General features: G+C 40.0%; 1 protein-coding gene across 3 annotated transcripts in view; it reads left to right on the top strand.

Annotated features, from left to right (window-relative positions):
- The window catches only part of LOC311266221 (epidermal retinol dehydrogenase 2-like), a 56,451-nt gene that overhangs the window by 22,625 nt on the left and 17,166 nt on the right, over nt 1–16,660 (top strand). For all 3 annotated transcript variants that reach the window (XM_084368488.1, XM_084368487.1, XM_084368486.1), the window contains exons 5-6: nt 1,996–2,140; nt 11,653–11,778. In XM_084368488.1, coding sequence (XP_084224614.1) covers nt 1,996–2,140; nt 11,653–11,778 — 271 coding nt within the window. The remainder of the gene's footprint in view (nt 1–1,995; nt 2,141–11,652; nt 11,779–16,660) is intronic.

Below are 16,660 nucleotides of genomic sequence, written 5' to 3'. Positions count from 1 at the left end.
GATGCTGACCATATCATCATCACCATCTTGTTGATGCTGTTAACATGCTGTTACGAGCTGACTAAGTACAAGTGGGTGTTGGAGCCACCCAGCAGCCGAACATTGAATAGCTTTATTTGATGTAATGTGGTGTTATATAAGGGTGCCTTTCCTTGCAAGACAGTGGAGTCACAAGTGATTTCCTGTTGAGCGTTCATTGCTCCTCATCTCAACACAACCATGCAAAAAGAATGCCTCACAAGGATCATTTAACTCCCAACGTGGTTGGCTTCCAGTGTGTTTGTGTGTGTGAGTGAAGCCTATCCCCCAACACCAGTTTTATGTCTGGTGAAGCAGTTGTTTTCATTTTGAACTAATAAATGTATATATGTAGGTATGTATGTATGTATATGTATGTATGTATATGTGTGTATATATATATATGTGTATATGTGTGTATATATATATATATATATGTGTGTATATATATATATATATGTGTGTATATATATATATATGTGTGTATATATATATATATGTGTGTATATATATATATATATATATGTGTGTATATATATATATATATATATATATGTGTGTATATATATATATATATATATATATGTGTGTATATATATATATATGTGTGTGTATATATATATATATGTGTGTATATATATATATATATATGTGTGTGTATATATATATATATATGTGTGTGTATATATATATATATATATATATATGTGTGTGTATATATATATATATGTGTGTGTATATATTTATATATATATATATATATATATATATATATATATATATATATATATATATATAGCAAAAACAGTGCTAGTAGTACCTCAGAAGTAATTGGAATCAAAAAAGAACTATTGACCATGCCAAAAGAGTTGAAAAGAAAGGTTCAATTCTGGCTTTACTGGCAGAGGGATACAGTGAGCGTCAGGTTGCTTCCATCCTTAAAATTTCAAAGACGGCGGTTCATAAGAACCAGGTCAAGCAGCAGACATTGGGGACAACAAAGCTACAGGCCGGCAGAGGGCGAAAACAACTCTCCACTGACAGGGATGACCGTCAACTCATTCGTATGTCACTCAGCAACCGTAGGATGACATCAAGTGACCTACAAAAAGAATGGCAAATAGAATGGCACCAAATATTGATCTTGAACCTACAATAAGAATGGCAAATGGCAGCTGGGGTGAAGTGCATGGGGAGAACGGTTTGAAACAGGCTCCTAGGGGCAGGGCTCAAGTCATGTAAAGCTAGAAATAAGCCCTTCATCAATGAGAAGCAAGGAAGAGCCAGGCTGAGGTTTGCAGAATACCATAAGGACTGGACCACAGAGGTCTGGAGTAAGGTCATCTTCTCTGATGAGTCCAATTTTCAGCTTTGCCCAACACCTGGTCGTCTAATGGTTAGACGGAGACCTGGAGAGGCCTACAAGCCACAGTGTCTCGCACCGACTGTGAAATTTGGTGGAGGATCGGTGATAATCTGGGGTGCTTCAGCTTTTGCGCCTGGAGTGGGGTGTTTCTATCACAAGTTAAACAGGGTTTGGTGAATCTATGTAACATCACTGTAATGCCCATCAATATCGGTCTGTTTCAGTTGAACTAAGCAAAAACAATGCATGTGGTTTGGTGTTTGGAAAACTTTACATATGGTTTCCTAATCGTCTGTAAGTAAGGAAGATCAGGTGTCTGTCCTGGTGGCATAATATTATTGAACCACCTATATATTCACTAACAACTGAAGGTATTTTGGAACAGGTGGTGGGTTAGGTATATGAAATCACTGCCATGGTCCATCTGCATGAGATGAAAAATAACAAATATCTAAAGTAATTCATTACCATTTCATGTCCTGTTGGAATATATCCTGTCTGAGACTTCAGGTAAACATCAAATAAGACTATAAACTGACGTCCGTGACTCCTTATAAGTGATACTTCTTTTGACATATGTTTTCCTGTATCTCTGACCCTTCTCCCTGCAGACTACTGTGCCAGTAAGTTTGCAGCAGTAGGTTTTGCAGAATCAGTCGGTCTGGAGCTGCTTGCAACTGGGAAAGATGGTGTCAAGACAACTATTGTGTGCCCGTACTTCATCAACACTGGGATGTTCGATGGATGTCAAACTAAGTAGGTATCTTTATATGATTTCGACCTTTGATAGTTTTATTTAAATTTAGGTATCCGGCACTCTTGGCTGAAATGAAACTGTTCATTAAAAATAACTTGCACATGTAAAGGTTATATTCAGGAGCTTGTCTGAAGGTATCTTAGTTCATTTGTGATTATCCAACACAGAGTTGCACAATGAAATGTAAGTTGTAGCCCCTACATGCTACATACACACTCACAAGTTTGGGGTCACAGGAATGTCCTTATTTCTGAAGCACAAACACTCATAAATACAGTCTAGACATTATAAATTTGTGTTAGCTTATCCGAGTTTGCTAATGGATCATCACCCTTGTGCAAGTATGTTCGAACAGCTCAAAACTGTTATAGAAGCGAAAACATTGGCTTCTTTAGGCTTTTCAGTATCTGGAGCATTAACAGTTATGGGTTCGATTTTTGTCTTTATGGCCAGAAAAAAACGTTCTTCTGAAAACCGTCAATCTATTCCTGATCTATACAATGAAGGCTGTCCCATGAAAGAAATTGCCAAGAATTTGATAATCTTATACAATGGTGTGCACTACTACCTTCAAAGAGCAGCAGAGACTGTCTCTAACCAGAACAGAAAGACAAGTGGGAGACCCAGGTGCACAGCTGTGATTGTATAACTGCTTACTGCTACTCCCTTTACTCTAGCTATCTTTTGCTGTAGTAACTAGCTGCTGTTAGCAAGTAGCTCAGTTGGCTGTGGAGCTAAGGGGTCCTATTAGCTGATGATAGTTTGCCCGCACCACATCCTGGATAATGGGTGGAGTGACAGGGCAACAGGGCTCAGCCTCCCCTGAGTACATCCTGCTGGACAGCAGGCAGGCATGAAGTGGCAGAGGAGAGTGACAGAGTCGGGCATCAGCAGCTGGTGAAAACAGTTCTCAAGTGTCGTGTGTGTTTAATACTTTGTTGAAATATTCGGGGTAGCCAGATGCTGTTGGCCAATATTCAGCATGTGATCCAGTCCTCACCACATGCAAAACTGTTCACACAACACACACCCAGTCCGACACGCCCCTCTTCCTCTTCTGTCTGACCTCAGGTCATCACCTCCTGCACCAGCCTCCCCTGCTTTCCTCCCCTGGCAGTACCACTTCCATCAAACCCAAGCACTTTAACTCAAAGCATTGTCTCCTCCCCGTACAATGAATTCCGCAAAGGGTCTGGGCTATATTCTACAAGCACATGTTACCATACACTTGCCTTTGCCAGTATGCTAGTATATATACAAATAACTCTTGGAAATAATACCACATCATATTTACACAAATATAGCTGCACTTCTCTTTTCCAATGCATGCAATCTGGCCGACATCTCATAAAGCAGCACCTTTTGAAGACATGGTGCTTCTAAACAACCAGGGGAATCAGTTGTTTTTCTGAATTGTGTCCTCCAAAATACAAATTCCTTAACTCATAAGCTTATTTGTAACCCCATGTCGACTGTGATGAATTATTGCTTTGGAAGATTGAATGATCAACTCCTGTACTTTAAGCTCTTACATACGGACCCCCCCTAATTCAACAAGATTTTTATTGATGAATTCTCCCACTTTTTATCCTCATTAGACACTATAACTGATAATCTCTTAATTTTTAGGTGATTTTAATTGCTGCCCATCAAACCCACTTTCCCAAGATTTTCTCCATTTAATTGACTCTTTCAGACTTACCGAGTTAATCACAGATCTCACACTCTTTACCTCACTTTAACTTTTGTTATTCAGGTCCCCGCTGTTCAGATAAACAATGGCAGTTTATTTGATCATTGGCCCTTTATGTTTTTCACCTCATTTCCGTCCCAGACTCCTAAACCGCTTTATTTGATACAATAAATACTTAATCCAACGCTCACAAATTGTCATGAAGCTAGGGGTGGCCGATAATATCATTTGCGATAATATCGTCATTGTTGTTTTGACGATGTGCAAATTTCCATTATCAAGTATTTAAATTACTTCGCCAAAAATATTGAAACGCACACGGAAACTGCTCACATCCACTTAATACACGGTGCTCTCTACAGCATTGCAGGATTCGCTCCACCCCTCGACCTCTTGCCTTCAACCTCTGAACCCCGCGACGACAACAACAATGGCGGACTACATGCTTGTGTTCGTGTTTCTTGCAACTTGCTCGCCTTGTAGTCGAGTATGAGTCGCAGCAGCAGGTAGACCTCATTATCGGTCCACACAAACGATTCTGGTTTCCTTGCACTAGCCATTTTCGTCTTCTTCTTGTTGTGTTCGGTTTCTCCGTCTACTGTCTGTTTGTTAACAGCGCAAGCTTTTTGCGCATGCTCCGTCTCTTCTTCGCCGTTTTTGGTGAATTTCAAGCACCATCTATAGGCCTGGAATATGAACTACAGCGTTTTCAGTCGTTCTAGTAGATCGGTCTGGACGCAAATATTCTTGAATTTTAAAGGATATCGACTGATTATCGTTATCGCCAAAATCCCAAAAAATATCGAGATATTATTTTTTGCCCATATCGCCCACCCCTACATGAAGCTACACTGGATACCTTTGAACATTTCTGAGGATTCTTTATCAGCAAAATTGACATTAGACATCCTCAGATCTTACCACCTTCCTCTCATCGGTCAGAAATAAGTCAATGCACCTTAATTCTTAACAAATTTGAGCTGATTCCTGTCCCCCTTTTGACACCCATTATCTTACATATAAAGGAGTGCATGACCCCAAGATATTGTTCCCTGACACCTACATGAGGAATTGCTGGACACTGTTGAGCTGAGTATATTATCAATAATTAATAGTTCTCTGCTAAATGGCAATGTCCCATCCTGCTGTAAACATGCTGCTGTTCACCCTTTCATCAAAAAAGCTCATTTAGATCTGTCTGTTCCTAATAAGTACCGTCCAACATCAATGCTCTGGTTTTTATCCAAAATCCTTGTATTTTTTTCTCAACTCATTTCCTATTTAAACAAATTCAGCACACTGGACAAATTTTAGTCAGCCTTCAGAATGAACTACTGCACAGAGCCCACTCTCCTGAAGTTGACAAACCATTTGTTCCTGTCCTTAGACTCAGGTAATTACTCTATATTCATTCTTGTCAGTGTCTTGGCTGATTTTAAAACAGTTGATCACTCCATCCCATTGGACCGCTTTAAGCATGTTGTTGGCATTCATAGACTGGCCCTCCTGTGTTTTGCCTCATACCTCCAAGACTCCTGTCCTGGAAGTTGTTTTCCATGAAAACCTGGATGAGAGCCAGTGCACCACTGCAAACCTTCATTTTCATAGACCAGAGATAATTTTGTCTTCAGTTTGGCCTTGTCCAGTGTGGGGTAGGCTTCCAGAGTGGTTTCCAGTGCTGAATCTGGGAACTTTACGTTGTGTTGGGGGAGCAAGTCTCCTTGCAGCAGAGTGGCACTGATGAGGTGCTTGGTGAAAGAGAACCTCTCCTTGGCATGACTCAGAATGGTATCACATACCTATGAAATGATACATAATTTTAAAAAAAGTCACTACACATAATAAACAGTAGAATTTAATGTTCTTATCTCACCATGTAAATATCATTAGTATCTCCTTACAAGCTGACCATATAATTGTATGAAAAACAAGGACAGCTTATTGTTAAATATCATAAATATGAAAAAACTACATCTAAACATTTTGGCGTGTTTACTTTCTTCAGTAGCTGTGTGGTAAATAGTTCAGAATATTAAAATGCGTAGGCTGGCATATTTATACAGGAATTGAAGACAAACAAAGATACCAAAGGCCAAAGGTAAAACACTTCATGTCCTGTATATAGAACAATGTTACAGGGAACTTGGAGCATTATACAATCACTAGAGTGTGTTGAATAGTGACTGATATATGGTGGCATGTTGTCCTTCAAGGCTTTAAAAAGAAACAGAAACCAATGACTGTCACGTCTTACTGTTAAAGGTGCCCACCCAACTTTTTCATATAGAAAACAATGATGATTGGAATTACAGTCACCAGTAATGAATCTGAGGGTGGAGTGATAAACTGAGTCTAGTGGAGTAAGAGTGGAGACAAAAGCATGTCTAGAGAACATCACCATAATCCAGGACAGATAAAAAGACAGCCTCAATGATCCGTTTCCTACAGAACATGGGGAAAGTAGTTCTGTTTTCTGTATAAATAATTTTTTTTTGTCCTGGCATGCTAACAAGCGTGTTTATATAAAATTTAAATGTGAGTTTCTGATCCAACCAGATACCCAAATATTTGTATTCAGAAACCTTTTCAATACTGTGTCCTGTTAGAGTGGTAACATGCAGACCAATGTCTGCGATATCTCTAGCTCTTGAGAATATCATGAATTAGGTTTTGTTTGCATTGAAGACTAATTTCAGGTTAAAAAGAGAATCTTACAGTTTGTCAAAAGCTTGCTGGTGAATTGTAATGGCTTTATGTTAGCACAGCAGTAGAGGACTGTATCATCAGCATAAAGATGGGCGTTACAATTTGTTATAGAGGATGTAATATTATTAATATAGATTGTGAATAAGAATATATTGAACCTTACAGAACCCCTTTAGACAATGGTAGAAACACGGAATGATAATTTCCTACAATCACATGTTGTTGTCTATGAGACAGGTAGTCCTTGAACCAATTACAGGAATTACAATCAAAACCAACATCACTTAACCTCTGTATGAGCAAAGCATGGTCAACAGTATCAGAAGCTTTTGTTAGATCCACGAAGAGGGCAGCACAGTATTTCCCTTTATCAACAGCAGATATAGTGTCATTAGTAACTGAGTTGAAAGCAGGAACAGTACAATACCAAACTCTGAAACCAGACTGGTGAGTAGCCAAAACAGGATATATTGAGAGGAATGATTTGAGCTGATTATTGACTAATGATTCCAGGAATTTAGCAAGACAAGGCAGTTGGTCGATAGTTGTTAATATAAGCTTTATCACCACTTTTATGCAGCGGGACAACATGTGCCATTTTACAGATCTTAGGGATAACCCCAGAAGAAATGGATAAGTAATTTCATCAGAAATAAATGGAGCACATAGATTTATTTAATCAGTTGTTACCAACTGTTATGCCTCAACTAAGTCATGACCCTAGATCATGCTGACCATGCTCAAAATGTTTGAGTAGGCCTATTCCCTAACACAGCCTGAAGATACCTTCCAAGATTTATAAGATTGACTAAACTGTTATGGGCATTTTCCTGCTAAGCGCTGCCCTCTGCAAAGTCTGTTGTCTGTTGTTTTTCGACTGACCGTGCTCATTTATAAGAGAAATGTGCATCTCAGTCCTACAGTGTTGTATACCCATTTTGTGTTAATGGAGTAAAAATCCAAAAATAGGAATCCATATTACTGGTTTTCAGTTTATGCTAATTAGCCAAAAACCAGGCAGAATTCAATGATCCAAGAGGCTTTTTTTATAGATCACATTGAGCTGGATTTCACTGTCCCTTCTGCGCTTGAGCCATACCTAGCTCCAGCATAGCACAGATGTTTATGAGAAACTACCAACAAAATAAAATGCAACAAACACAAAATAATGGGGTCTTTGTCATGACGTATCGATTGTAGATGTGAGTCTGACAATATCTTTTTTTTTTTTCCTTTCGACTCACACATCATTGTGGTACACTCCCTGATGTCCTGCGGTCAGGTTTTAGAGGTGTTTGGAGACTTGTGTCCATATTTGTTTTGTCTCCCTACCGTCATCCATCCAACAAGCCCCCCAGGCCACCAGGGCACATGCTCTACGCCAGTGCCAAACACTTCGCCTGTCACTTTCTACTTCTCGCATCTGTACCTTGAGGTCCTTAAAATAACCACAAAACAACACGCTTCGATTACACATGTATTATGTGTATCTCACCAAACACCACTGGACCTAAGAGTAAGTTTTCTGACATGTATTTTCTGCAGTGGTAGACTCAATTGTGGGGCTCATGTTTAATCTCAGCTTAATTACTGTATACACATCCTGAGCCATTTTATCTCAAACATTTAGACTTCGTTCTTTTAGAGACATAGGTAAGTTTACCTCACTGGTCAAATTATTCATGTGTACTGTGATCTTGACCATCAGAATTATGAGGGTAATAAAAAAGGTGTGCATAAACGAAGTGAGCGTCTTCATGAACACACATGAAGCGTTTTTCCTTTGCTCTGTTTCACAGTTCATTCAAAAAGCATCAGTCCTTGTTCATTTCACTAAACTGTATTTCATAGTTGAACATGGAAGAGCACTCTGTGCTGCTACTGGTCAACATCAGGAAACACACTGTAGAATTTGAGGAAGGCAAAAAAATCAGACATGCTGGCCTTTCTGTCAAGACATTGTGAGCAGCTGGAGATGCAGGGTCCGTTGTCATTCACTAATGATACGTTTCACAGGGGAAAACTATCAACTGTCGTGGCCAATGCCCATTTTTGTTTCCAACGACCTAAATCTGTCTGGCTGGAGCTGAGAAAGGAGAACAGGGTCTGAAGAAAAAAAGGAAAATTGCGACAATACAAATTTTTGTCAGGTTTTGTGTGAACATCAAGTGCAACACTGTGAATATATTCTGAGAGACAATGACTGAAAATGTATTCCATTATCCCATATTTTAAAGCTTTTGACACCTGACCTCACTGATATCACTGTTGCTTGGTAAATGGGTACCAGTGATGTATTTTACGGTATTAATCACCTGCTTTAGAGTCTTTCTGTCTTTGGTTGTGCACATTGCATGCCAATTTGTGATGTTTCCTGTCAGGATGCTTTCTATCACTCCTCTATAAAGTTGACAAGAGCTTGGCACAAGAATTGCAAATTACACATTTTTACAGGGGTGAAAATGTGTGACGTCCACGACTCGTTCTCCGTTATGTTGATTCCCAGGAAGTTAAACACATCGAACTGCTCCACCTCAGCTCCACTTATATAGACAGGGGTGTGTTTCTGTGCCTCCTCTTTATTAAAATCCCAATATGAACTCTCATCATTTTTTTAATCCAGCTGATGATGGTGGTGTTGTTCACAAAATTCACAACATTGTAATTGCATTGCAATCATGGGCGTACAGTGTGAATAAGAGGGGGCTGAGCACACAGCCATGGGGGGGCTCTGGTGTTGAGCACTTACAAAGAGGAGGTGTGACTGCCAATCTGACCTGTCTGGGGTTTGTTTGTGAGGAAGTCCAATATCCAGTTGCAGGGTGTGAACTTTTTCAGTCAGTTTCATGGGTGAGATTGTGTTGAATGCTGAGCTGAAGTCAACAAAGAGCATTCTGATGTATTCTCCGGGGTAGACAATAAGGGAAATTTGCCACTGGCCCTCCGGGCTTTGAAGATCACTGGCCCCACCATTGTAACCACTGGCCCAGGAATCGATCCCCATAATAACGAAAAAGGACAATTTGATTTAATAACATTTATTTTAATACTGCAGTACTGAGGTCAAAAAGTGCAAATATATAAATCAAAAGTGCAAACAGTGCTGCATTACTCAAGCACAATCAGTTCTTCCTCCATCTCCTCCTCAGTTGGTTGATTTTTGCGCCCCCCTCCATGTTACAGGGCGTTTTACTTGACACATGCTAAAAAAATAAGATAAGATTTACAGCCTCACCCCACACCATGTTCTCTAATGCAGACATCAAGTTTAAATATTTGACCAACAGTGTTTTACAGGAGGATGATCTGAACAGCTGTTCTATTCACACTTAAAATGTTTTTTGTCTTTTCAATGTAATTTTCAATCTATGAAATCAATCTGTGCCTTTTTTTTGCCAAGCTTCTCTCAAGTTTTACTCTTTCAAATAATCAACCATCTACAGAACTTTTCAGTACGCTATTTTTCTACTTCTTCTTCTCATCATCATCATCATTATCATTAATTACTATTATTAATAATATTGTTTAAAGTGAGCCTCTTATCATTTAACAGAAAAATACATCATACAAACAGCAACTTTTGCAGCCTTGTCAGTGTGATGGCGAGTTATCACTTTCTGTCATCACTAACATACTGTTAATAATCAAAGAAGCTCTGAGGCTTTGTTCTATATGTTATAATACAAGATTTAAGCATTGAGCTACAATCAGGCAACATTCATGACTCTGTACAGTCAAACTAACCAAAAACTTCTTATTGATCATCAGTATAAAGTTTCAGGGCGGTCCTGTATCCATGGTAACTCACGGTGCCAGAGGGGAGGGAGAGACGCTGAATGAAGCTGTTTACACAGATACACTGCAGACAAAGTCCAGACTATAGTTGTTGTTTCACACATGTAGCACACAACAGGAGACTCTCCGTGTCAGACGAGTTCTCACGTGCTGACTAAACTCAGTTGATAACGTAGCAGCGCGACGAGTCCCTGCTAGCTAAGCAGCTAAACTTTAGCGCCACTCCGTGTTGAGATCCCGCCCCGTGTGGGTCACTACACTGTCATTGGTCAGGCGCGCGCACGCTGTTAACGATACAATTGGCTGTAGAGTGTGACAATCTGTCAATAAACATCAGCCAACAGTTCTCCTCCGATCTACATTGATCTCACAAGTCGTCTCTGTTAAGTTTGAATGACTGATATCTGTCGTAGCGACGGAGAACTTTAATCCATGCTGGCCCCACCGGGCCAGTGCTTGGAGCGTTCTGGTGGCCCTGACGGTTTTAAAAGTACGTCGACCCCTGATTCTCCAGGTGTGTGAGGACTGAGTGGAGGGCAGTAGAGATAAGAGGTTTGAATCTTCACTGGCCTTATCATTCGGTTCAATTATGATCCACCTGTCACCCATTCGAATGCACAGCAATTCTTGATGCATCTTGATTCATCTCAATATAACCTCAGTTTTTTATCCAACTGTTCACAACTACTTTTTTTTATCATTTTTTACAAGCAGTAAGATGAATCTAAATTTCCTTTTCATTCAGAAAGTACTTAAAAAATCAATCTACAACAGTCCAAACTATATAAAAAGCTGCATTTTTTTTTTTTAAATACCAGTATGTTAGACCTGGCTCAGTACATAAACATCATTTAAACAAAACATGAATCAATTTGCAGATCATTACACGTGTGCTGTAATCTACATGAATATATTTTTGATAAAGTAGCAGTTTGTGAATGTGGCAAACATTGTAAACATGACTGCTGCACACACTGTGTGTCTTTGCTTTGTGTCTCTACTTCTGTGCCCCCATTCCACGCTCTCCCACAGTGGGACATTCAGCCATAGCCTCTCTCAGACATGCTGTAAAGTCAAAAGGTTTCAATACAAAAATAATTGTAAGATTTTTAGTTTTAATTTGCATAACATTTAACTGACTGTAAAATCATCAGTCATCTTGAATTAATACAGATTGTTTGGAAATGCCATTTTAAAGAGAACTACCAAGCCACAAGTCATCTCTCCGAGGGAAAATGCAGAATGTAGTTGTTGGTAAGTGGTTCAGTGCTGATAGCATTTGTATTTTAACTTAATCATTTTTTTTGTCTTCATCAGGTGGCCGAGGCTGCTGCCAATCCTGGATCCAGACTATGTAGCCAAGAAGATCATCCATGCTGTGCTCACAGACCAGGTCTTCCTGCTGCTGCCCAAGAGCTTGTACCTCATCGCAGCTCTCAAGAAGTAAGAGTCTACCTTTTCTCTTCTCTTCCACATAACTGCACTAAAGTTACACACATCTCACATACAAATAGTAATTTGCCTTCTTCCTTTGGTTTCTATTGGCAAACAACTGAATTGAGCATTACTGCCATCATTTGGTAAGTAGTAGAGTTAAACAGTGGGTGTTTACACAATATTATATAATACTATGACTTTAGATGAGACTTAGGCCTGGATCACACAGGAGTATCTGATTTAACCCCAATTCGAGGAGAAATCTGGGAGGAGAGCTTGGTTGGGGACGAAGGTCGTCTGAGATTATCTTGTGTGGTGAGGGGTGTACGAATCCAGTCTAACCCAAGCTTATCAGCATTGTCCTGATAAATATCAAATGTTTTTGCTATTTAGGATTCAAAATGTGGACGACAGCCAATGAGGGATTTATCCCAGAGCAGCTGACTGTGTTGCCAGCTGACTGTGTCTCTCCGAACATCATTTTTAGTCTTGTAGTGTGTGCAGGTTTGACATTCGAGAGAAGAACATCTGTGAAGATTCTCCTTATGTGCGTGACGCAACCAGATTTTACAGTTGGTTAGGTTTTCAAAAGTCCTGTAGTGTGAACCCAGCCTTAAGCAGCCTGTTTGCTGATCCTTTCGACTTGTGCCTGTGGCTCATTAGTATTCAGTGCCACTTCGAACCATATGTGGTTTATCTGACCAAATGGTGTAATGGTGAAGGCTTACAAATTAAGTATAGGATGTTTGTTGATTGAAGGTGAACTCTGGTCCTAGTAATGGGTTTTAGCTAAATAACTACATTAATGCTAGCTTGAGTCCTGAGTATTGACTGTGACTTTCTTCAGATTTGTGTTTTCTTCTTTCATACACTGCTTTGCTGTGAGAGACACATCTCCCTGACATGAACCCAAAAGTTTGAGCTCACATGAAGGGTCTGATGTCAGCATGACTAGAAGAGGTTGTCTATTCAAAGATGATCATTCTCTTAGCTTTGATATTTCTATAATGGAAAGATCTCTTGGTTCTCTTTCACATCACTAATTTGAGAAAATCTTATGGTGCTTCCTAGAGTTGCGCAATTTGTCTCTTATGAGACGAGCTAATACGTATCTAAATACATGGGCTACGATACAATTCAGGGACGATACTTTTTTATTATGGAATGATTCGATTTGATCTGGTTTCAGTACGATACAATCAGATGCAATTCTTTGTTTCATGTGGACATTCATTTTCTATTATAAATTAGAATAAGCCAATTCTAGAAAAAGTGGCATAGCTAACCTTGAAATAGATACTTCATAAGACCAGGGAAGCCTATGTATTTTTCTTACTATTATGAATATTTTTATCTTCATCTGCTTATACCTCAGTGTATAAAAAACACACCTGTTGTCTCATCCCGGATCTGATGAACAACTTATCCCGTTTTCTGGATCTCCATGAGCTTGATCTGTCTGAACTGGGTGTCCCTGACTGTCTGTATCCTCTGCTTCCTAGTAATAATCAGTGTATAAACTCAGACCTATGATTAACAATCAGACAAATGTTTACTACTGATAACCAACTCAAAAGTTGGATTAACTTAAAGGATAACTACCGTTTTTTACAACCTGGAACTTTTTTTTATAGCAAAATATATGATCATTTACTCACCCAGATAACGTTGGTGTCATTTGAAGTCGTTCGGACGAAATTAGATCCGGTGTAGCGCCGATATATCCATATAATGCGAGTAACGGGGCATCAACACACAGCCTCTATATAACGCATTATCTGCCACGAAACTAGTTAATTTCAATAATATTTTGTTACGATATGCTAGTCAGTAGACAGTTAACAGTGTGCAGTATGGTTCAATTCAGTACATAATGTCAGTAGACAGTGACAGTGTGCAGTATGGTTCAATTCAATACGTCATGTCAGTAGACAGTTAACAGTGTGCAGTATGGTTCAATTCAGTACGTAATGTCAGTAGACAGTGACAGTGTGCAGTATGGTTCAATTCAGTACGTAATGTCGGTAGACAGTTAACAGTGTGCAGTATGGTTCAATTCAGTACATACTGTCGGTAGACAATGACAGTTAACAGTGTGCAGTATGGTTCAATTCAGTACATACTGTCGGTAGACAATGACAGTTAACAGTGTGCAGTACTACCAGCAGTCACAGAATACAACTAATGACAGCAACACATTCAAAAGCAGACAGGTCGTAAGTCCTTAACAATAAAACGTGCTATAGATGCTGTGATTACCTTTGACCCGCCGAGTTGTGACTGAAAAAAGTATTTAATCTTCGTGTCTTGCTAGTGCTAGCTTTACTAGCATCCTCGTTGTCTGCACAGGTTTCACCATGCCATCTCACCAGGTGAACACTAATTTGTCGTGCTACCACTGTGCTTAAACGCTGCTCTACAGAGCTTACAACCAGCCTGCTTTTTGCCAGTCCTGCTGTTGGGTTAATGCCCTTTTACGGCCCTGTCCAGCTCTGCTCGTGTAACGGCCAGTCTGATGGTGTCTCCTCCATGCTCTTGAGATTGTGCTGGGAGACACAGCAAACCTTCTTGCGACCGCATGTATGGATGTGCCATCCTGGAGGAGATGGACTACCTGTGCAACCTGATTGGGCTGCAGATCAGCGCCTCATGCTACCAGTAGTGACACACTAGTAAGTACACTAGAACAACACAAGACTAGAGAAGAATCAGTCAGGGAGGAAAAGGAGAGAGCAATTGTCTGTGGCTACCACATACAAAACCATTCCCTTTTTCGGGGTTGTCTTGCTTTTGCCCCTCCATTGCACCTTGTCCACGTTGTCACTTTCATTTGCATCAAAGCAGGTGAAACTGATTCACAATCACTTCTTCCTAAATGGACAGAATGATATCCCTGAAGTTTAACTGGCTTAGTTGTCATACTGTGACCATTAAGTGTTCCCTTCATTTTTTTGAGCAGTCTAGTTAAAATGTTGGAAAAATGTTTGTGTGTGTGTGCCTGCATGTGTGCAAGTGTGCATGTGCTCATATTTCGTTCTTGTGTCACACTGCATTCATTGATAAATCTGTCTCAGCTCCCCAGATGGAATCAAAGGTTGTCATGGTGATGGTAACTAGGTTGGTAGCGGTAACAGTAGCCCAATTCACACTGCCCTTTCAATACAGGAATCATGCGGCAATACTCCTCGCCTCGCCATCTGTGTGAAAGTTACAGATGTGGAGTGGGGGGACATTTTAGCTCCGCCTCTGATCAGCCTCCGAAGGTAGTATCAGAGCTGCAGCAGAGGCGAGCGTCGGTCTGATGGTGTTCACAGTCTGACAGCTAAACAAATCCTTCACTCATAAAAGAGAAATGTCTCACACTTCAACCCACAAAGCAACAACACAGGACCAAACAACAGTAATGTGGTAGCAGGTAGTGTCTTCAGCATCTTATACGAGGAAAAAAATATCTCATCCATATGTGGAAAGCCTCTGTCATCTTGTCTGTCCTACCGACTCTTCGTCACATTTCATTGCGGAGCCAGGCGGCTCCTGCAGTTGAATGGCGGTGATTATGTGACATGATTTAGAGCAAAAAACTTTAACTCACCATGTCTTTGTCTCCTTCCACTATTGTGTTGTTGTAGTTACTGTCTCTGAAAACTTGTATTGAAAAAAAATCACCACGACTGTCAGCCCTCCTGATCAAGACTTCAGTGAAGAAAACAGCATCCCTCCTCGCAACTGAGAGTCAGACAGTCCTCTATTATTAAGGGTGTCACGATTTCGATTTAAAATCAAAATTGATCTAAATTAATTCACAATCTTGAACTCTGAATAAAAAAATGGAATCGTCGATGCTGCCACGCCCCCATGTCACATCCGGTCCGCTTGCCAAGGGGGAAAAAACACACGTGTTGAAGTGCTGCAAGTCAACCTCCTCTAACTTAGCTACTAGCTAAGCCAGCAGCTATTAGCTACAGCCAGTCAAACCATAGCATGGTGTTACACCATTCCTGTTCGGCTCCCGGACCGTGGTCGGGAAGCACAAGGGAGATGATTTCCTCCAGGGCCGAAGTTTCTGTTTACCTTCGGGGTGAACCCCCTTTCATGTGTTAAGCTGGTCGGGAAATAATACCAGGGAGCTTTGCTGTATCTTGAGGAGCCGTCGCCTTTATTCAGCCAAACTGCAGCCTATATTGTACACTTTATTGCTGTCGCTACTACTGCTGCTCCTTTCGCTTCTCCTTCCTCTCCCATTCATTCACTGTCCGCTGTACACACGCTCCCTCACTCTCGCTCGCCCACTCACACCTTACGCACCTTGTGTCCAACTGTTCGGAAATAGTTTGTTAAGACACTTAAATGTTCAGAGAAGACTATGGACATGGCTGTTTTATTTTTGTTTGTTTAGTTGTGAACTTGAATGTCATCTTCTGTGAAGAAGACTGCAGTTACAAAAGAGAAACTAGATGGCAGGTTATTTTGTTTAAGTTTCCAATTGACTGAAGATATAAGTTATTGTTACATTATGTTGTAAATAAATGTTTTAAATTTGACAATGTAGTGTGGTACATTGCGAACAAAGGTCAGATATTATATTGCATAAAAGTCTAGTCTAAAAATGGCATAGCAACCTGTGCTTTAAAAAAATAAATGTAAAAATCGAGAATCGAATCAAGGATTTGGAGAATCGTGACACCCCTATCTATTATTGATGGTGATTATGTAATTTAGAGCTAAAAAAAAATAACTTTGTCACTTTCCAGGATGTTTGGTGGGTCAGGATGTCAATCACAACACATAACAGCATCCATATGATTATAAACAGTCAGCGGGTACATGTTTAGAACAACAGGTGGACATGGGGGGGAAACACACAGATGTCAACGTCATGACGTGTACC

Source organism: Pagrus pagrus (genome assembly GCF_965226575.1).
Source record: "Pagrus pagrus genome assembly, chromosome: 12".
NCBI lineage: Eukaryota > Metazoa > Chordata > Actinopteri > Spariformes > Sparidae > Pagrus > Pagrus pagrus.
This window is presented reverse-complemented; position numbering and strand designations above follow the sequence as displayed.